The sequence below is a fragment of the Trachurus japonicus genome, chromosome 7, assembly GCF_045865225.1.
Source record: "Trachurus japonicus isolate A0001 chromosome 7, Traja_1.0".
NCBI classification, from domain to species: domain Eukaryota; kingdom Metazoa; phylum Chordata; class Actinopteri; order Carangiformes; family Carangidae; genus Trachurus; species Trachurus japonicus.
This window is the reverse complement of record NC_140913.1, coordinates 14,242,206-14,263,484: the sequence shown is the minus strand read 5'-3', so window position 1 is coordinate 14,263,484 and position 21,279 is coordinate 14,242,206. Positions and strand designations below refer to the sequence as shown.

Genomic DNA, 21,279 nt, shown 5'->3' with positions numbered 1-21,279 from the left:
CCACTGTGTGTGTGCACAGAGCTGATACCACAGCTGTAGATCTCATCAGAAAACCTTAAAAGATTCCTTAGCCTGAATTAGTGTACGAAATGCTTTGTGACTACGACTGTATATCATCTTCTTTAATTGTTTAAGTTTAAGTCACATTAGCAAGAAGTGTACAAAGTACATTAAGTCTGTGTCAACATTACAACAGAAATATACTAGGTAAATCTGTTGGTGCAGTCTTGAAAACACAGGATGACAAGACTGCAGTTTCGCAAATGATAGATTGAACATTTAAAAAGAAAATTCATGTATTCATATACTGTATTATTCTTCCCTGTTTGTCTCCTTCTTGTGATTTCTGTTGTTTGGAACCCCATTTTTTAATCATTTGTTACCCCAATTGTAAATAATGATCATCATTTAATGTTATATTAATTTTCCCTCTCTGTATGAGGTGCTCTGGTTCAGAGCAGCTGAATTTTGTTTATTTTACTAACTTGTTATTGTTTTTTCTATTTTTGTCCAAAGATGGAGCCAAACAGTGTTTTGCTCTTGTGTCTGGTCCAGTCTGGTTCTAAATGGTTTCAACATCCTCAGGCCACTGATTTGGCAAAGTCCTGGACTGCCCCAGACATGCGGGCACCAACAGAACATTTCTGTCGGCTGAGATGTGACATTTGCCAGTATCCTCAAGTCATCATGATGACAGAAACATTGTGACTATTGTTCTCCTTAAGTTGTTATTCCTACGACCATGTGTACTACGTGGGAAAACACCCGTCACAAAAACCTTCTTCTTAGTAATAAATTTGGCTATTTTGCAATATGTATGCCATATCAATGCACATAATAATTTTTAAAAAATGCTCAGGCTAATGTCCAGCACTGATGCCCTTAGCTTTCAGGAAATGAGGCTTGTGTGTGTCTACAGTATATTTAGCCAAAATTTTTTATCATTTTATCCTCAGTGCACCCTCCTCACTTTCCCTATTTGTGTTTGCTTTGGCTTGTTCTCTGAAGACTTTGACCTGCTCTTTGAACGTGGACTTTCTGGAATTTCTGTAGTTTTAGAAATTCTGGCCTGTGTTGTTGTTTGTTTTATGAAGACAGACTCTGCAGCAGCAGACTGCTCGAGATCGAGGTGAATAAAAAACAAGCAGTCCATTCCTACCCTCAGTCTCAAGGCTCTCCTACCACTGGGTCCTGTAAAGCCATGCTTGGCCTCGGCATCACACTCTGTGAGTAAAACTGTCTAGAAAAATAAAAGACAATATAATATAATATAATATAATATAATATAATGTAATATAATATAGCCTAATATAAATTCAAGTAGTTTTATATTGTGATTTTTTTTAAGTTTCTGTATTCTGGGTTCTGTCTATAACATATGATAATTTGTCCTTTAAAAAAAATCTGTTTCTCTCTCAGTTCTGGCAGCAACCTGTCGACTTGTAAGTTCAGGTAATCATTTATTATGTGCTGGAAAGTAGGTATGAGGATGTTTAATACATTTAGCTTCCATAACTTTATCTTATTTTTCTCTGTCTTCTTCAGGTTATTCTGCATCAACAGTTACCAGCTGTGATGACGTCCATCGACTGAGCTGTGGTAAGTCTCTATCGTCTGTCAAATGTTTACATTTATTTTGGCAGCATGGAGTCACTTTTTTGAAAGACTTAAATAAAAGGGAGAAGTGAAACTGAATCACTGAATATAGTTTGACAAACCTTACTAATAGCAAGCAATTCAATCACATTTTTCTCTCTCTGAATAACCTGTATTAGGTGGCCCTGAGGGCTCAACACAATAGGCCTATTCATCAGTTTGACAACACATTATAGGCTACAAATGTGTGACACAACAGAAATGTTTCCAGGGACACTAAAAATGTTACAGGCCTGGTTAAAGACTAATGCTAAACTGACAACACATATTAACAATAATATGTGAGTCATGTGACGTTGATGTTTTAATAAACCAATCAAAATCATGCTTCTTGGAAAAACCAGCTAGCTGTCTTCAAAACTGCTAAAATCAAGGACCAGTGAACTAAAGGGTCCCACTGAAGTTTTATCAATCTCTTTGCTGTGTAGCAGATTATGGCGTGATCAGTGTCGAGTCAGCACTGTATGGACGCAAAGACACGGAGACGTGCAGTGAGGGGAGATCTCCGCAGGAGACTCAGAACACAGACTGCTCTCTGGACAACGCTGTGGATCACCTCAAGAGAAAGTATGCACTCCAGTTTAACACATATCACTACACTAAAACACATAATTCAGTGGTTTTGTGATACTGCTTGTCGTTGAAAAGCTTTTCTTTGCATTTGAAACAGAGTCATTTTTCAGTCCAAACTATTTGCAAAAAGGGGCTGCCGCTTCACCCGGCTGGTTCTTTGCTAAGGTGCTGGGGACATCAAAAGTGTCCAAACTGAAGAAAAAGATCTCTGCACACTTAGATCTATGCAATCTCACTTTATTCAGGGCTAAGCTTTCGGTCTCAGACGACCTTCATCAGAGCATACTATATGCTCTGATGAAGGTTTAACACGCTTAACACGTTTAACACTAGATTGCATAGATCTAAGTGTGCTGAGATCTTTTTCTTCAGTCAGTCCAAACTATTAAAATTATATAATTATAACCCTACAGTCCATAAAACCTTTTCAGCTTCACCACCTCCCATCAACACTGGACCTTCCCTAATGAAAGAAGAAGAAAAAAGGTGTCCCAGTCCCACAATTCACCCACATTCAAAAAATGAACAGTACAACATTGCTGTTGTTTGACGTGAGCTGAGCCCAGTAGAGAGACAACAGAGCAGCTATTTGATGTTTGTGAGCTGATCCAGAACTGATGGAAATGCTTGTCTGATCAACTGGAGCCCAAATCAGTAAATACAGATTTATTCTTTGTCCAGTTAGGTGTTGTAGTGGAGAATTGGAAATTTAAACTTAACAACATCATCATTATCACTAATTACCAAATCCCTTTTCTACCATGGAAGAATGAACATTAATTTTCTTTTACCCAACAGCTGTATCGAAATGTCAGAAAACTATACTATCATATTGTCATTGATATTTATATTGTATTGTCATTTTAATGGCTCCACATGCTCTTTTTGTAATGTTTTGTCTTATTTCAACATTTCAATCCCCTTTGCTTTACTTCTATGGTCAGGAAAAAAATAGTATCATCTCAGTGTTATCAATAAAATTAGCTTTAAATAATAGGTAAGTGTATAGGTGCAGTCAGATTCTCACTGTCTTATCTTTTTTTATGAACTCTCCTTCACATCTGTTCTCGACCTTGTGACGTTTTTCATCGAAGTCTGTCATGACCTTTGTTTTCCTTCTTGCAGTTGTAATGGAAAAGTGTCGTGTGAAATGTTCTCAAAACCCTTCACTGATCCCTGCCCCGGCACCTACAAATACCTGCAGACCAAGTACACCTGCCTCCCAGCAAGTCAGTCCTGTCTCCCCCTCACTTTATTTATAGACATTAATATAAGCAGACATTCTAGAGGTCCAGTGTTGCCATGTAATTTGTTAGTCAACAGTAGTAGACTGTTTGTGTTTTCATCAGTATGATCTGATCTGAAGCTCATGAATAGAAGAAAGATCCACCACCTGATTGTCCAAGGTTATAATGCATAATGATCCATCTCATTCTGACAGATCAGCAAGTGGTATGTGAGCACTCGTACGCACACCTGCAGTGCGGTAAGATTACATTTTACTTTTATTTTCATAGCACTTTGACCCTCACTACAGTACATCGCTCCTTTGGCCACTGACCTCCAAATGTTGTTTTTATCTATTCTTCTTCCTCTTCTTTCTGCCAGATGAAGGGCTGATTATAAGAGTCTATGGTGCTGATTATGGACGCCGTGATCGGACCACATGCATTTACCAGCGGCCTACCCAACAGGTCCAAAATATATACTGCATGAACCCCACCAGCAAAGTCGCTGAAAGGTACAGACTCTTCACCACCCTGTAGCTCAGGTTAAGGTCAAAATCAGCAAATAATTTTTAAAAAATGTATAAACAACCAAAAAGCAGCAGAGTGAAATCAGAACTGTAAGAAATGATCCAGTAAAACACGAGTAAAAGAATCTCATGTAAGTTTTGTGGTTTGGTGTGGGGGAGAAAAAATCATTTAGACCATGACGTATTTAAAACTGCAGTGATGGCATCCATTTAAAGCCTGTACTCACTCATGTGACATACATGCATAATATTACATGTACATGTGTGTGTGTGAAGCCTGCTCTTACTCGTGTCACCCTACATCCACAGATGCAATGGGAAAAACAGCTGCACTATAAAAGCGAGCAATGCAGTGTTTGGAGACCCCTGCGTGGGGATTTACAAGTACCTGGAAGTGTCGTACAGTTGTGAATGTAAGTCATTACATGTAGACTCTATAATCTTCAGTCAGTCATTAAAGGGATAGTAGCATTTTTTTAAAAAGTGGGGTTGTATGATCTACAAATAGCCCCTAAGTACTTTAATTGCAGTTGAAGACTCTCTGCACTCCTCCCGTTAGCAACGCCAGCCCAAAGCCCTGCCCAGAGATTTACACTTTCATTTCTTTTTATTAAGGAATTCATCATACCACACAGACAACAAGACAAACACAAGTAAAAAAAATAAAAAATAAAAAATAGAAAATAAACATTTTGCGCCTTATATACAATTTGGGATCACAAGCCCCCAGCTAACCACGCACACTAACTACCTAACTTCACCTACCTACCCTAACCAACTATACCTTTCCTAGCAGTGACGGGCCCGGGCCGCTGCGTGTTCAGCTCCCATACCCGGACCCGCCCAGAGATTTACAACATACAGTGTTGTGAACAAACCCAAAGAAACGGCCTATTTTCGCGGCCTAAAAGAGGTTTTACCTGAAAAAAAATACACAGTTCCATTGTTTGCTATAATAATGAAAAACACAGTTTTTATTTGGACCTAACCAACTGCTGATCGGCGGGCGCTAACCCTGGGCGGAGGGATACAGTGAGTTGGTTAGGTCCAAATAAAAACTGTGTTTTTCCTGCACTTTGAAGGGCTGGAAAAAATTATATTATCGCGAACAATGGAACTGTGTATTTTTTTTTCAGGTAAAACCTCTTTTAGGCCGTGAAAATAGGCCCTTTCTTTAGGTATGTTGCAAATCTCTGGGCAGGGCTATGGGCTGGCGTTGCTAACGGGAGGAGTGCAGAGAGTCTTCTACTGCAATTAAAGTACTTAGGCGCTATTTGTAGATCATACAACCCCACTTTTAAAAAGATGCTACTATCCCTTTAAGTGTCAACAGTAAAACATGCATTTTTCGACACAACAGTTTCTGCTATGAGTCACTGTCCATCGGAAGAGACACTGATCTGATTTGTGTTTTGCAGATCCAGACACTCTTGAGTCAAAACTGTGAAATCACAATGGGACCACCCAGTCTACAAATAAAATACTTTGAATCAGCAACATGTGTCTTGCTTGTCTTTACTGTCACTTTAAGTGAGGTGTGCACAAAAGTAGCTTCCTGAATCAGATGAAGGATCAGCAGTGAGTGGCAGTGTTGACAGATCTTAGAGGAAGTCCAGAGACAAAAAAAGGTAACACATGGCTCTGTGGGTTGAGCAGGCGCCCCATATGCAGAGGCTACAGTCCTCGCTGCAGCCGACCCCGCTTCAAATCTCACGTCTGGTGGTCCTTTGCTGCATGTCATTCCCCCTCTCTCTGCCTCCCCATTTCTTGTCTTATCCTGTCAATTAAAGGTGAAAAGCCCCCAAATATATATTATATAAAATATATAATATACTTAAAAAAAAAAAAAAAGTAACACATGACATAATTTTTTACAATTTCCTAAGAACAGCTACCCCGATCAGGCATAACATTATGACCACCTGCCTAATATTATTTTGGTTCCCTTTTTTTCTGCCAAATACGCAACAAACTGTGATGCATGTGTGTTATCTGACACCTTTCTGTCAGAAACAACATTAACCTCTTCAGCTATTTGAGCAACAGTAGTGTTGGATCAGACCTCTAAGCCTTGGCCATAACCCTGTCGCTGGTTGATAGATACTGACCTGCAGACTGGGAACACCCCACAAGAGCTGCAGTTTTTGAGATGCTCTGACCCCGTCGTCTAGCCATCACAATTTGGCCCTTGTCAAACTCACTCAAATCCTTACACTTGTCCATTTTTCCTGCTTCGACTCATCAACTTTGAGGATAAAAACTTCACTTGCTGCCTGATACATCCCTTCCACTAACAGGTGCCAAGATGAAGTGTTATTCAGTGCTATTCACTTCACCTTTCAGTGGTTGCAATGTACGCCTATAGGTAGTGTATGTGCTCAGCTAATTAGAGCACATAGTTGTAAATCTAGATCAACAGGAGCAGCAGTTGGAGGAGGAACCTAGTGTGGCCCTGAGGGCTCAGGACATTATTACAGGATATCAGCAGATACAAGTGGCATTAAAAAGGAACTTCCTGAATTGGCTAAAGGATCGGCAGTGACTGGCAATGTTGACAGATCAAAGAGGTGCCATTGTTGACAATACTGTGCACATACCTCAAAAATCAACAGGAGCAACCATGGGTGGACTGGCACCAAAAAGAGGCCCTGGCATTTAGGACAGAGGCCAGACCTTGGCTTACACAAACATATATATCAGTGATCATAATGATAATGAGAAAAGAAAATGCATTGTTCACCAAAAGTGCACACTGATAGAAGGATTCGATCCCAGACTGGAACAAAATTCTTGTTTATAGAAAGAGCTGCTGAACCAGGTAGGCTACACTTTACCCATGCTGTCAATGTTATTGTGTCTTCAGTGTTTCAGAGTTGGCCGGCTGTAAACCAGCTGACCCCGACCAACTTTTTTTTGTTTTTTTGTGGTCATATCAGCAGCCTGCATGCATCTTCACGCGGCTGCCCCGGTCGCTCGGTGCATTTGCCCACATTGCCCTATGGCCAGTCCGTCCCTGGGAGCAACAGTGATGTCAAATGCTAAATATTATATCTGCTCCTCTTGAAAAGTGAAACTGAGAATCAGAATCATAAACTTTATTGATCCCCAGGTTGAGTCACAGCTGCATTAGTGGGTTAAAACAGATACAGATAAAGAAGAAGATAATACATGATTAAATTTACAAGACAAATAGAACATAAGAATATCCTGATACAAAAGGAAAAGTAGAATATCTAAAGAATGAATATTTTTTATTTCTTCAACTATTCATGTTCAGTGTTAGTAGGTCCTTTTCTTTCTATGTTGTGTTTTGTTACTGTTTGGATATATCGTCTTTTTCCTTTTCTATAAATGCAGATGTTTATTTTATTCATTGCATTATAAGTTGTAGTGTGCTTTTTTCTTTGCCTTTATTTGATAGTATACTTGAGAGAGACATGAGGCCTCCCAATGGATGATTCAAACCAGGGCCAACTGCAGCGTCTGCACATGGGGTCCCTGCTCTACCCACTCCGCCACACAACGCCTCGAGTTGCAGTGTAGAGGGAAGGGGTGGGACTCGATAATTCTTAACTTCTTCCCACTCCTTTTTGAACATGTATTGTGTTGAGCTTTCTTTCTGTGTTGTTGTTGCTTATCTGTTGTGTTGTTTTATTTATCTTTTCCTGTTTAAAATACATTTTCCAATCAATCAAAGAACTGTCACTGATCAGTGTCCCCCTGGAAACATGACTGCTGTGTGTGTGTGTGTGTTGAGTGTTTGCTTTAGATGTTAAAGGTGTTTCTTTGTGTTTTGTCTCTTTGGCTTATTGAGACACAATACATTGAGCTCTTAGGGACAAGTCGTTGGTCACTCATGCACATGAACTACAAACAATGAGGCTACATACATGATAAGGATAAGCTCCCTCAAGGAAGTAGCCTAATTACCGTAAATGTGGGTTAGTAAGTAACAGGATTGAAGACAGTTCCTGGTCCAGCAGAATAAATACAGGTGTGACTGACCAAGGATCAATCAGTCCTCCTGCTCACCTGAGACGAGATCTTCCATGATGCTTCGCTTCCACAGCAGCGCACTTTGTGAGTACATGACAATTACCACAAGGGTTTGATTAAGAGACAGAGACTGTTATTATATTTAGCAGTTGATTTAAGTTGCCACAACTTCCAAGAGGAATGGGCAATCATCATATATGCAGATACAGTAACATGCAGATTTAATTTGCTGTTTCATGTTAAGATTTAATTCCCATTTACAGTACTCTGTGGGGTGGCATGGTGGATGAGTGGGTGCTGGGTTTGATTTCCTAGTCTGTTGTTTTCTAATATCTGGGTAAATAAATCCTCTGTTTTCAAATAACAGTTCCTGTGTTTTAGTTGTCTCAGTGATGCAAAGTCTGTGCTGTACAAGTCATGTTTGACAGTTTTGACAAGTTTGACTGTGATGTTTGTTTGTTTTTTCCAGTGCTGGCAGCAACATGTATGCTTTTGACCAAAGGTAAATATCGGATCTATGTACATACAGTATATACTATATATCTGTATATACTGTATATATGTGTGTGTGTGTGTGTGTGTGTGTGTGTGTGTGTGTGTGTGTGTGTGTGTGTGTGTGTGTGTATATATATATATATATATATGTCTGCCATACCTTGCCATACCCAATTGACGCCCCTGCATGGAGTCTATAATTTGTACTTTTCCTTTTATATCTCTTTATTTTTGTAGTTTCCACAGAGACGGTCATCACCTGTGACAATGGCAGCAATGTCCAGCGCCTGAGCTGTGGTATGAACTTTATAAATGTTTGTCTTTAAAATGACAAGTCCATTTATTCTTAAAGGCTGAGTGCACCAATTACACAACCAAATATTCCAGTACATTATGTGTATGATGTATCACTAATTAACCATGAAAGCCACATTGATCAAAAAATCCACAATTGAAGTGGCACTAAATCACAATATACACAGTAAAAAACAAAGTGTCAATTTAACTCTTATAGAGTTGAATTTAACTCCATTTCAGATAACATTTGGTCCCACTCAAAAATAGAGTAAAATTGACTCAATGGCCAGTGTCAAATTTTCAGTGTTAATTCTACTCAATTCTGTGTCAAAATTAACAATGAAATGTGTAAAAATATTTAACACTGAGGTTTGTTCACACTGTTCAGAGTATTATGATTACACTTTATAGAGTTAATTCTACTCAATTCTGTGTCAAAATTAACAATGAAATGTGTAAAAATATTTAACACTGAGGTTTGTTCACACTGTTCAGAGTATTATGATTACACTTTATAGAGTTAATTTTACTCCAAATGTGGTTCTTAAAATGACACTATAATGTGTAATATTTCATTTTTATTTCTCCACAGTGTTACTTTTTAATTTTATTATATCTAGGTGATATGTACTATACTACTGAACTGCTTTGATCTAAACAATAATAAACTAATAATCAAATACTGTAGAAATAAAACACAAACAATTAAGGTTACAGTCACAACTTCCTTTAATGCTCACCAGATGAAGCAATATGGAACAACAAAAAGAGCTGTGTCATTCACTCCATAGGACATCTGTATGTCAAAAGGCCTGGGATAAGGCAGTTTGTCAACATGAAAGACAACAAAATCTTGCTTTCTCCTTGTTACTTCATACGCATGGAAATGTTCTTGAAAACTTACAGTAAATAAAGGCAAAGTGAGCAGCAACAGTTTTTCATGAATTATCAGGACAGACTCAATCTGGTAAAAGAGAGGCATTTCACATTCAACTGCACCACAAATAACCAAATGTTTGCGGTAAATAAAACCATTACAGTCATGAATGTAACTTGACACTTTTCTCTTCTTAAACAGATCAGGGGGTGATCAGTGTGCAGGCATCTTTGTACGGACGTCTGAACAGTAAGACCTGCAGTGAAGGGAGACCTAGTAATCAGCTCACCAACACCAATTGCGCTCAGAGCGGCACTGTGAATATCATCAGGAGGAGGTAGCTACACACCTTCACACAGTCACTGGATTGAATAACATGATTTAGCAAAATGTATTTGCAGCAGGGGACAATCAGGGAGAGGGAGAAACAATAGATTTTGGTTTGGGCTGAATAATTAAAAAAAATATTTAGATTAATAGTAGATAGTTAGATTAATCATGTTTTTATACTACCAAAATACACCTCTCTGCTACCACTGAACAGCTATTGCCTTTTTCTAGCACTTTGGGTTTTTATACAGTTGGAATAAGAAGTGGCAAAGTGAAAACGTTATAACTGACCCCATGGGTGGGGTTAGTTATAACACCTCTGTTTCATGCAAATCATTTCCTAAAATTATATCTATATCAATTCTACCAATATCCTATAGGTAAATATTGTTTTCAAAAACTACAAAGTAATCTAATTAGGGAGTATTATAGGGCCACATTGAGAAAAAAAATCACCAACTTTGATTCAGTGTCCTGAAGCTGCAACATGAAAAAGTTGTTCGGAAAGAATTTATTTGATCTTTTTAGCCTTGTTGTAGTAGCTCCCAGTGGCTCTGTTGATGTTTGTGTGCATGCACGAGAGTTGCCTCGAGATGTTTGTTCGTCGTTGGAAACCATTGGATGTATGATGTAACCATGGAAGAACATCTCAAGCAGCCACTGGGAGCTACTACTACAACAAGGCTAAAAACAGATCAAATTATTTTTTTCTGTATGGTTTCAGTGTGCTGACATACCGTCCTCCTGTCTTACCATCACAAAAGGAGGTTCAAGGCTCTGTTCTTGGAACAGTGTTATTCTCCGTTTACGTAAAGGATATAACCTCTTTATTACATGGTTGTGCATACTGTGATTTATTCCACTGTAGATTATTTTTATACCACCACTCAATTTACTACAACTTTCATTTAACAATCCTAAAGACCAGCTTCAGGTCCTAAAACTGATCCAAAACTGTGCAAAGACAATATAGGTGTTATTTTCAAATGAACAAAAATATTGACACTCTTACTGTCATCCCTAAAGGTGTGACGGCAAGAGAGTGTGTGAGTTCAACACGTTGGATGTTCGTGCCACTGATCCCTGCTTTGGCACATACAAATATGTGGAGACAAACTACACCTGCTTCCCAGCAAGTCAGTCACACACCTGGACAAAATCCATATTCACCACTCAGATCCACCAACAAGTCAAGTAAATTCTATGTCTAATGATGATTAATGTTCCTTTAACAGTTCAAGTCACTGCATGCGAGGGCTCTACGGCCAATTTGTTCTGTGGTAAGATGAATTGTTTTCTTTTTTGCATTTATAGTGGATTAATGTGATAAACAAAAGCATCTCTATCATGTCCTCTGTGTGTTCCCCTATTTAGTTAAGTTTAGTCCCTGTTTTATTTTGAAGTTCTGTGTTTTTCTATGTGTCAATGGTCTGTGTCTTTGTCCTAGTGTAGTTCCTGTTTTAGTTTGAAGTCCTTGTCCTGTCTTCCTGTGTGCTCCCTGCTTGTGATTACCTGATGTGTCTCACCTGTGTTAATTGCACCACCTGTGTCTCGTTCCCTCATGTGTCTCCCTTTGTCTGTGTCCGATTGTCTGGGTTCATGTCCTGTGCTCCCTGTGCTCCTGTGTTTCCTGTGGATTGTGAGTTACAATAAATCCCTTTTTGTCACCGAACCGCTGTCTGCATCTGGGTCCTGTTCTCCCCAACCCTGACAATCTTTTAATCAAATATGTTTTGCTGAGTCAGGAAAATCATACATCTGGTGTCGTGTTATATCAATGATTGTGTTCACAAGGAAAAATGCTATAAAACAATATTAAAATACAGTATCTGCATAAGAAATAATAGACATGACAATGGAATTTGAACATTATTCAAGGTGAAGAAATGAAAGCAAGAAAGACAGAAAGAGAATGAATTAATTAGAAGAAAAATAATTAAAAGAGTGTGTGAAACCAGGTTGTAATTTAATTTCTATGTGTCAGATGTGCAATAGGGAGTTTTAATCATATTGTTGGCATATGTCCTCTAAGACATCTCATGTAACGTACTGATTTAATCACACAGCCACCTGTTGCATGTAGAAACTGTTGTTTATTTCCATGACATTAGTAATATGTGTTAAGCTCAGATGAGGCAGGAAGAGAGGAGCTGCTGTTGGGATGTATTTTCAGGGACACCAACAACAATAAGCAAAGGTTCTGGATCAAGATAAGTGTTAGTGATTTTAGAGACATGTTTGAAGGTGGCATACCAAAAAAAGGTTTAACAAAAGCATCTATTTTCTGATGTCTTTCTCTGATCAGATGAGGGCCAGGTGATATCTGTCCTTGGAGCTTATTACGGACGCAGTGACCAGACCACCTGCTCCTACAGATGGTCCGTCAGTCAGATTCAAAATACTCTCTGCTTCCACCCCACTAGCAAAGTTGCTAACAGGTACTGTTACTATTTCCTCCCTTTTTTAAATGTAGTAGGCTATACAGTAATGTTTATATCATGACGAAAGTGAAGTGAAGTTTATTTTATGTTATGTTATGTTCATGAACAATAAATCTGATCGGATTAAGGGACTCACCAAATCCAAACTACACATAATATCTTACATATTTGTGTGTGTGTGAAGCCGGTTTTTACTCATGATACCCTGCATCCACAGCTGCAATGGGAGAAATACCTGCAGCATCAGAGCAAGCAACTCAGTGTTTGGAGACCCCTGTGTGGGTACTTACAAGTACCTGGAGTTGTCGTATGTGTGCCAGTGTAAGTATCTTAAAGGCCTGTTGTAAACTGTGATCTGTTTGTACAAAGGACAAACACCAGTAAACAAGATGTTCAAGTGGAGAAATGACTTAAGTCATTTGTTCCTTTGCAGATCCTCTGGTTTGATCCGGACACTCCACATCCGCCTGAGTAAATGGACTGAATAAAAGATAAATGCCAGTTGTGATCATGTCTATGAAGGATCTGCAGTTTTTGTTTTGTTTTTTCATTTTGATCAAGGTTAAATGTGTCACTGCATTGTTTATTGTTAGCACCATAGTGTTGTTTGCTTCAGAGACGCCCTGAACAAATCATATTCTTAACCCCTCATACCTGAGGGGGTGCATTTTCTCCACTAATTTCACACTGGAAATAGTTATCCTCATCAATTTCAAACACACATCATATTCTATGCATTGTTTCCCATCATGAAGCAAAAAACACCTTAATTTGGTAAAGTGGGCATTTCTGTTCACTTCTAAAACGACCTAAAATTGTCATGTATTAATATTTTTTCCCACTTCAGTTCTGATCATAACTACCACGTTTTCAATTATTTTTCTTTAAATTTAACCCTTTAGATGCCAATTTGAACCTTTTGAATGCAAATTCAAATTTAACACTTTATAGGTGCCAGGTGACATTTTTAGGTCGTTTTAGAAGTGGACAAAAATGTCCCCTTTCCCAAATTAAGGAGTTTCTTTTTTTTTTTTTAATATCAGACATAGCAAAAATTTAAAAATCCCAGAAAATCAATGTTGTTGCTTGATGTTTTTACCTCGGATACATTTCATCAAATAAAAATAAAAATCAGTAGTAGATTAAACAAAATGGGCAGAAAATATGGCAATTTGCAAAGGAGATCCAGAGGAGTAGGGAGACTAAAAGATTATGTAGGATATAGCATTTATAAATGACCCAGAACATATTTTGGGCTATGAGGTGGAATAGTATCTTACAATACAATTTACAACTGATTATTTTTTATTATGTTATTGTATCACTGTTAGTTGCATCACTGTTGTCTGTAAATGGACTGAACTTTTCCTCATTTCACAGATGAAATAACTCATAAGTTTTCTGAGGTTAGACCACAGATCCATCTCCTCCCAGACCTACAATTTACTGTATGAGAAATGTTCCCAATAAATTTACATTACAATTTTCCTTGTGCTTTCCCCTGGCGCCACCCTCTGGTTTGTACTATGCAAACTTTCTGATGACTTTCATGTGAAAATTACTTGCTGGTTCTAACACTGGTCCATGTTGTAATGAACTTAACTGACTCTTTTAATCAGAGACTGACCAGGAAGAGCAGCTTACCACAATTAGAGCATCCATGATGTCCTTGCATGTCTGCAGGCTGGTTGAACTCGTCACCTCCAGGTCCACCTCTTCGTCGTCTTCTTGATCTGTAAAATACAATCAGCTGATTGTGTGCTTTTTATTTAATTTTGTGATTGAAGTAATTTGTTTTGCCGACGGGATATGGGAAAAGTTTAATCTACCGACGTCATCCTGCTCTTTGCTCTGATTAGTCGTAGCGCTACCCTATTGCGTGCAGAGGCAGTTTGAAAGACAGCCTTCATCCCGCCCCCTGGATTGAGCCGAGGTCTACCGGTCGTTGCCAGACTATACATGTTAATGATATAGTCTATTTTATAATTTGTTTGGTTTTCATAGCCTTATTATTTTACATATATACATAGCAAGGGTCTTGCTTTAGAGAGCATCGCCATCTTGCGCCACCGTGTTTGTACAGCAGCCCAAACGGAAAATCCAGCCAGCTAGACAGCACGTTTTGCAAGTTTCACGTTCATAAATAAACCAATGAAAAAGAAGACGGAAGGAAAGAAGAAGGAGGAAACAGCAGACATATCGTAAAATGGGTTAGATCTTCACCTCATCACTCCATGCTCCTGAAATACTCCCAGTCATCCCAGTCGTGGCAAACAAGTTTCTTTTCTTCGGAGGCCACCGTCACTTTGTCGACGAGAGGGGTGAGTGCGAGCGAGTGAGTGAGCGCTGTAATCTAGAATCTGAACACTGATGGTTTTCCCCCCATTTTACACACTGGATCTTCAAGCTTGTGATTTCGCCCCTAAGTCGTTTTTATGAGCTGTCTTTTTCTACTGTAATAATTATTGTATTGTTGTAATCGCTCTTCTCTGGGTGATGATTGGATGGCTCTGACTTCGTGACTCTGAGTTCACCACCTTGGATGAACCAACATCTCATTGCAGTACTATTCCATCTGTGTGGCAGAGACAAAAAAAAAAACATCAGCAGTGTAGCCTTCGTAAAATTTCAAATTTTTCACTCTGTATTTAAATTCTTTCTAACTTTTCATGAGACACCTACAGGCTGGGAAAAGAACATTTTCAACTGGTTGATCCACTGAATCCACTGGTTGAGCCAATTGATCCACCACCTGGGCCCAGTTGTTCAAAAGGTGTAATCTGGATAAAATTTATCCAGATTTTGAAATCCCTTTTTTTGCTATCCAGGATCACGTAATCCGTCTTACTTCTATCCCAGTTGTTCAACGCAAAGTTGGATTGGATCAGTCTGATCCAAATCCAAATTTTCAAGATTACCAAATCCGGATAATGAGTGCTCTAGATGGGACTGTGCATCACACTGAATGCTGATTGGTCGGTAAACAACAGGTAGAACAGCAGCATGAGGTCACTCAAAGTGTATTTATGTGCATGTGTTTTCTGTGCTCTTTTTTGTTTCTTCACAGCCAGACTTTCTTTATGACTTAAATACTTGTTTGGGACTTATGTGACCTTTTTTTTCTCTTTCTTTATCTTTTTTAATATATTCATAATAGAGACTAATCAATCAATCAATCAGTCAATCAATCAATCAAAACAGCAAGACTCCATCTGGTTGGGCTGTTAAAATACATTTTAAAAAGCAAGTATACAGTACATTAGGGAAATTGTGACTATTTCCCCATGTGTTTCAAATTCAAACATCAAATTTCAAAATTCAAACTTCACATTTTAAAATTCAAACTTCAAATTTCATTAAATTCAGTTTGGGGAAAAGTAGTTGGTGAAAAGTTTTTCAGTTGTAGAATATTCAAAAGTTAACATTATTTACTAATCACTGTTGTGGTTTAAAATTAGGTGCAAAATATAAATCAATACATGTATATATACTACATTATGAATATTGTTTATTTGACCAGTTTGAATTTAATTTAAATCACATTTTGTTCCTGAAATCCCCCCTGAATCCACCATACTGCTGGGATCAGAATAATCCTGTTTTTTTGGATCAAAGTTATCCCGATCCTACTGAAAAGTTTTGAACAACACAAACTGAGGGTTTTATCCAGATCAAAACCAAGATTGGATTACGTGATCTAATCCGATCTCAGAATCCGTTTTTGGTTTTGAACAACCCATTTTCAAGATTTGATCCAATCCATTATCCAAAATCCGATCGGATTACCTTTGAACAACCGGGCCCAGGTTAGGATGCATATGATCTATCTCATTCTGACAAATCAGGAAGTGGTATGTGAGCGCTCGTATGCACACCTGCAGAGCGGTAAGATTATATTTTATTGTTTATCTCTTCTCCTTCCTCTTCTTTCTGCCAGATGAAGGGCTGATTATAAAAGTCTATGGTGCTGATTATGAGAGTCGTTGGGCGGGCTTAACGCGATGACGACATACATTTTAATTGGCTTGTCAGGCTAACGTCATCCTGCTCTTTGCTCTGATTAGTCGTAGCACTGTCTTGTTTGAAAGACAGCCTTCATCCCGCCCCCTGGATTGAGCCGAGGTCTACCGGTCGTTGCCAGACGATGCCAGATGTTAATGATATAGTCTGGCTTGTCAGGCTACGCAAAAGTAGCTTCCTGAATCAGATGAAGAATCAGCAGTGACTGGCAGTGTTGACAGATCTTAGAGGAAGTCCAGAGACAAAAAAAGTAACATGGCTCCATGGGTTGAGCAGGCGCCCCATACAGTGTATGCAGAGGGTACAGTCCTCGCTGCAGCCGACCCCGCTTCAAATCTCACGTCTGGTGGTCCTTTGCTGTGTGTCATTCCCCCTCTCTCTGTCTCCTCATTTCTTGTCTTTTTTTTTTTTTTAAGTATATTTTTTTGGCGTTTTTGCCTTTATTTGATAGCACATAGTGGGGCGGCCGCTTTAACCACTGCGCCACGCACCGCCCCCTCATTTCTTGTCTTATCCTGTCAATTAAATGCAAAAAGCTCCAAAATATATATTATATAAAATATATAATATACAAAAAAAACATATGACAACTAGAAAATTTCCTCTCGGGAAATTTTGAATGGGCCACGGGGCTACTGCCGGTTGTGCCATCTCTGTCAACATGGGAATCAAACCCACGATCTTAAGGTCAAGACAGAGCTGATCAGACAGACACATGATCATCTTTCTATAAGCACTGATATGGAGGAGCTGTAACCACATTAGGTTAACTGTGTGTGTGTGTGTGTGTGTGTGTGTGTGTGTGTGTGTGTGTGTGTGTGTGTGTGTGTGTGTGTGTGTGTGTGTTGGATATGTGTGTATGGTCAGTGTGTGTCCGTGTGTGTGTGTGTTGGATATGTGTGTATGGTCAGTGTGTGTCCATTTGTGTGTGTGTATGGTCAGTGTGTGTCCATGTGTGTGTGTGTGTGTGTGTGTGTGTTGGATATGTGTGTATGGTCAGTGTGTGTCCATTTGTGTGTGTGTGTGTTGGATATGTGTGTAGGGTCAGTGTGTGTCCATGTGTGTGTGTGTGTGTGTGTTGGATATGTGTGTATGGTCAGTGTGTGTCCGTGTGTGTGTGTGTGTGTGTGTGTGTGTGTTGGATATGTGTGTATGGTCAGTGTGTGTCCATGTGTGTGTGTGTGTGTGTGTTGGATATGTGTGTATGGTCAGTGTGTGTCCGTGTGTGTGTGTGTGTGTGTGTGTTGGATATGTGTGTATGGTCAGTGTGTGTCCATTTGTGTGTGTGTGTGTTGGATATGTGTGTAGGGTCAGTGTGTGTCCATGTGTGTGTGTGTGTGTGTTGGATATGTGTGTATGGTCAGTGTGTGTCCGTGTGTGTGTGTGTGTGTGTGTGTGTTGGATATGTGTGTATGGTCAGTGTGTGTCCGTGTGTGTGTGTGTGTGTGTGTGTTGGATATGTGTGTATGGTCATTGTGTGTCCATGTCTGTGTGTGTGTTGGATATGTGTGTATGGTCAGTGTGTGTGTGTGTGTGTGTTGGATATGTGTGTATGGTCAGTGTGTGTCCATTTGTGTGTGTGACCGACAGACAGTCAAATAGAGAGAATCTAGAGGAGTCCAACGCAGAAGGTTTGGTTGAAATCGGGCCGGTGGTTTTGGAGAAAATGACCAAAAACCAAACATGCGATTTTAAAAAGACGACAGGCGCGCGGCTTACGTTTTTTTTTTTTTGACCAAAAATTAAAATTTCTCCAAATTTCTCCAAACTCGGATGTATCATCTGGGGGTCCAAGGGCAGTCCAACGCAGAAGGTTTGGTTGAAATCGGGCTGGTGGTTTTGGAGAAATTGACCAAAAACCAAACAGGCGATTTTAAAAAGACGACAGGCGCGCGGCTTACGTTTTTTTTTTTTTTGACGAAAAATTAAAATTTCTTCAAATTTCTCCAAACTCGGATATATCATCTGGGGGTCCGAGGGGAGTCCAACGCAGAAGGTTTGGTTGAAATCGGGCCGATGGTTTTGGAGAAAATGACCAAAAACCAAACAGGCGATTTTAAAAAGACGACAGGCGCGCGGCTTACGTTTTTTTTTTTTTGACCAAAAATTAAAATTTCTCCAAACTCGGATATATCATCTGGGGGTCCGAGGGGAGTCCAACGCAGAAGGTTTGGTTGAAATCGGGCCGGTGGTTTTGGAGAAAATGACCAAAAACCAAACAGGCGATTTTAAAAAGACGACAGGCGCGCGGCTTACGTTTTTCTTTTTTTTGACCAAAAATTTAAATTTCTTCAAATTTCTCCAAACTCGGATATATCATCTGGGGGTCCGAGGGGAGTCCAACGCAGAAGGTTTGGTTGAAATCGGGCCGGTGGTTTTGGAGAAAATGACCAAAAACCAAAGCCGCGACCAAAAGCGCGCGGCTTACGTTTTTTTTTTTTTTGACCAAAAATTAAAATTTCTCCAAACTCGGATATATCATCTGGGGGTCCGAGGGGAGTCCAACGCAGAAGGTTTGGTTGAAATCGGGCCGGTGGTTTTGGAGAAAATGACCAAAAACCAAACAGGCGATTTTAAAAAGACGACAGGCGCGCGGCTTACGTTTTTTTTTTTTTTGACGAAAAATTAAAATTTCTTCAAATTTCTCCAAACTCGGATATATCATCTGGGGGTCCGAGGGGAGTCCAACGCAGAAGGTTTGGTTGAAATCGGGCCGATGGTTTTGGAGAAAATGACCAAAAACCAAACAGGCGATTTTAAAAAGACGACAGGCGCGCGGCTTACGTTTTTTTTTTTTTGACCAAAAATTAAAATTTCTCCAAACTCGGATATATCATCTGGGGTCCGAGGGGAGTCCAACGCAGAAGGTTTGGTTGAAATCGGGCCGGTGGTTTTGGAGAAAATGACCAAAAACCAAACAGGCGATTTTAAAAAGACGACAGGCGCGCGGCTTACGTTTTTTTTTTTTGACCAAATATTAAAATTTCTCCAAACTCGGATATATCATCTGGGGGTCCGAGGGGAGTCCAACGCAGAAGGTTTGGTTGAAATCGGGCCGGTGGTTTTGGAGAAAATGACCAAAAACCAAACAGGCGATTTTAAAAAGACGACAGGCGCGCGGCTCACGTTTTTTTTTTTTTGACCAAAAATTAAAATTTCTCCAAACTCGGATATATCATCTGGCGGTCCGAGGGGAGTCCAACGCAGAAGGTTTGGTTGAAATCGGGCCGGTGGTTTTGGAGAAAATGACCAAAAACCAAACAGGCGATTTTAAAAAGACGACAGGCGCGCGGCTTACGTTTTTTTTTTTTTTTGACGAAAAATTAAAATTTCTTCAAATTTCTCCAAACTCGGATATATCATCTGGGGGTCCGAGGGGAGTCCAACGCAGAAGGTTTGGTTGAAATCGGGCCGATGGTTTTGGAGAAAATGACCAAAAACCAAACAGGCGATTTTAAAAAGACGACAGGCGCGCGGCTTACGTTTTTTTTTTTTTGACCAAAAATTAAAATTTCTCCAAACTCGGATATATCATCTGGGGGTCCGAGGGGAGTCCAACGCAGAAGGTTTGGTTGAAATCGGGCCGGTGGTTTTGGAGAAAATGACCAAAAACCAAACAGGCGATTTTAAAAAGACGACAGGCGCGCGGCTTACGTTTTTTTTTTTTGACCAAATATTAAAATTTCTCCAAACTCGGATATATCATCTGGGGGTCCGAGGGGAGTCCAACGCAGAAGGTTTGGTTGAAATCGGGCCGGTGGTTTTGGAGAAAATGACCAAAAACCAAACAGGCGATTTTAAAAAGACGACAGGCGCGCGGCTCACGTTTTTTTTTTTTTGACCAAAAATTAAAATTTCTCCAAACTCGGATATATCATCTGGCGGTCCGAGGGGAGTCCAACGCAGAAGGTTTGGTTGAAATCGGGCCGGTGGTTTTGGAGAAAATGACCAAAAACCAAACAGGCGATTTTAAAAAGACGACAGGCGCGCGGCTTACGTTTTTTTTTTGTAGACCAAATAATAAAATTTCTCCAAACTCGGATAAATCATCTGGGGGTCCGAGGGGAGTCCAACGCAGAAGGTTTGGTTGTAATCGGGCCGGTGGTTTTGGAGAAAATGACCAAAAACCAAACAGGCGATTTTAAAAAGACGACAGGCGCGCGGCTTACTTTTTTTTTTTTTTTTGACCAAAAATTTAAATTTCTTCAAATTTCTCCAAACTCGGATATATCATCTGGGGGTCCGAGGGGAGTCCAACGCAGAAGGTTTGGTTGAAATCGGGCCAGTGGTTTTGGAGAAAATGACCAAAAACCAAACAGGCGATTTTAAAAAGACGACAGGCGCGCGGCTTACTTTTTTTTTTTTTTGACCAGAAATTAAAATTTCTTCAAATTTCTCCAAACTCGGATATATCATCTGGGGGTCGGAGGGGAGTCCAACGCAGAAGGTTTGGTTGAAATCGGGCCGGTGGTTTTGGAGAAAATGACCAAAAACCAAACAGGCGATTTTAAAAAGACGACAGGCGCGCGGCATACGTTTTTTTTTTTTGGACCAAAAATTAAAATTTCTCCAAACTCGGATATATCATCTGGGGGTCCGAGGGGAGTCCAACGCAGAAGGTTTGGTTGAAATCGGGCCGGTGGTTTTGGAGAAAATGACCAAAAACCAAACAGGCGATTTTAAAAAGACGACAGGCGCGCGGCTTATGTTTTTTTTTTTTTTGACCAAAAATTAAAATTTCTTCAAATTTCTCCAAACTCGGATATATCATCTGGGGGTCCGAGGGGAGTCCAACGCAGAAGGTTTGGTTGAAATCGGGCCGGTGGTTTTGGAGAAAA

General features: G+C 39.7%; 1 protein-coding gene across 1 annotated transcript; it reads left to right on the top strand.

Moving 5' to 3' along the window:
• Positions 1-1,151: 1,151 nt before the first annotated feature.
• LOC146984308 (rhamnose-binding lectin-like) lies at positions 1,152-12,930 on the top strand. Its single transcript, XM_085781370.1, has 16 exons — positions 1,152-1,226; positions 1,420-1,452; positions 1,546-1,599; positions 2,088-2,223; positions 3,355-3,458; positions 3,671-3,715; positions 3,838-3,970; positions 4,295-4,398; positions 8,451-8,483; positions 8,714-8,773; positions 9,852-9,987; positions 11,007-11,116; positions 11,216-11,260; positions 12,286-12,418; positions 12,639-12,742; positions 12,855-12,930. Exons 1-16 carry the CDS (start codon positions 1,202-1,204, stop codon positions 12,866-12,868), a joined length of 1,269 nt encoding a protein of 422 aa, XP_085637496.1. The 5' UTR covers positions 1,152-1,201; the 3' UTR covers positions 12,869-12,930.
• Positions 12,931-21,279: the final 8,349 nt, after the last annotated feature.

Coding starts and splice junctions, on each gene's coding strand:
- LOC146984308 (XM_085781370.1), top strand. CDS start 1,202: ATGCTTGGCCTCGGCATCACACTCT. Junction 3,716..3,837: donor GTACGCACACCTGCAGTGCG/GTAAGATTACAT, acceptor TCTTTCTGCCAG/ATGAAGGGCTGATTATAAGA. Junction 3,971..4,294: donor ACCAGCAAAGTCGCTGAAAG/GTACAGACTCTT, acceptor CTACATCCACAG/ATGCAATGGGAAAAACAGCT.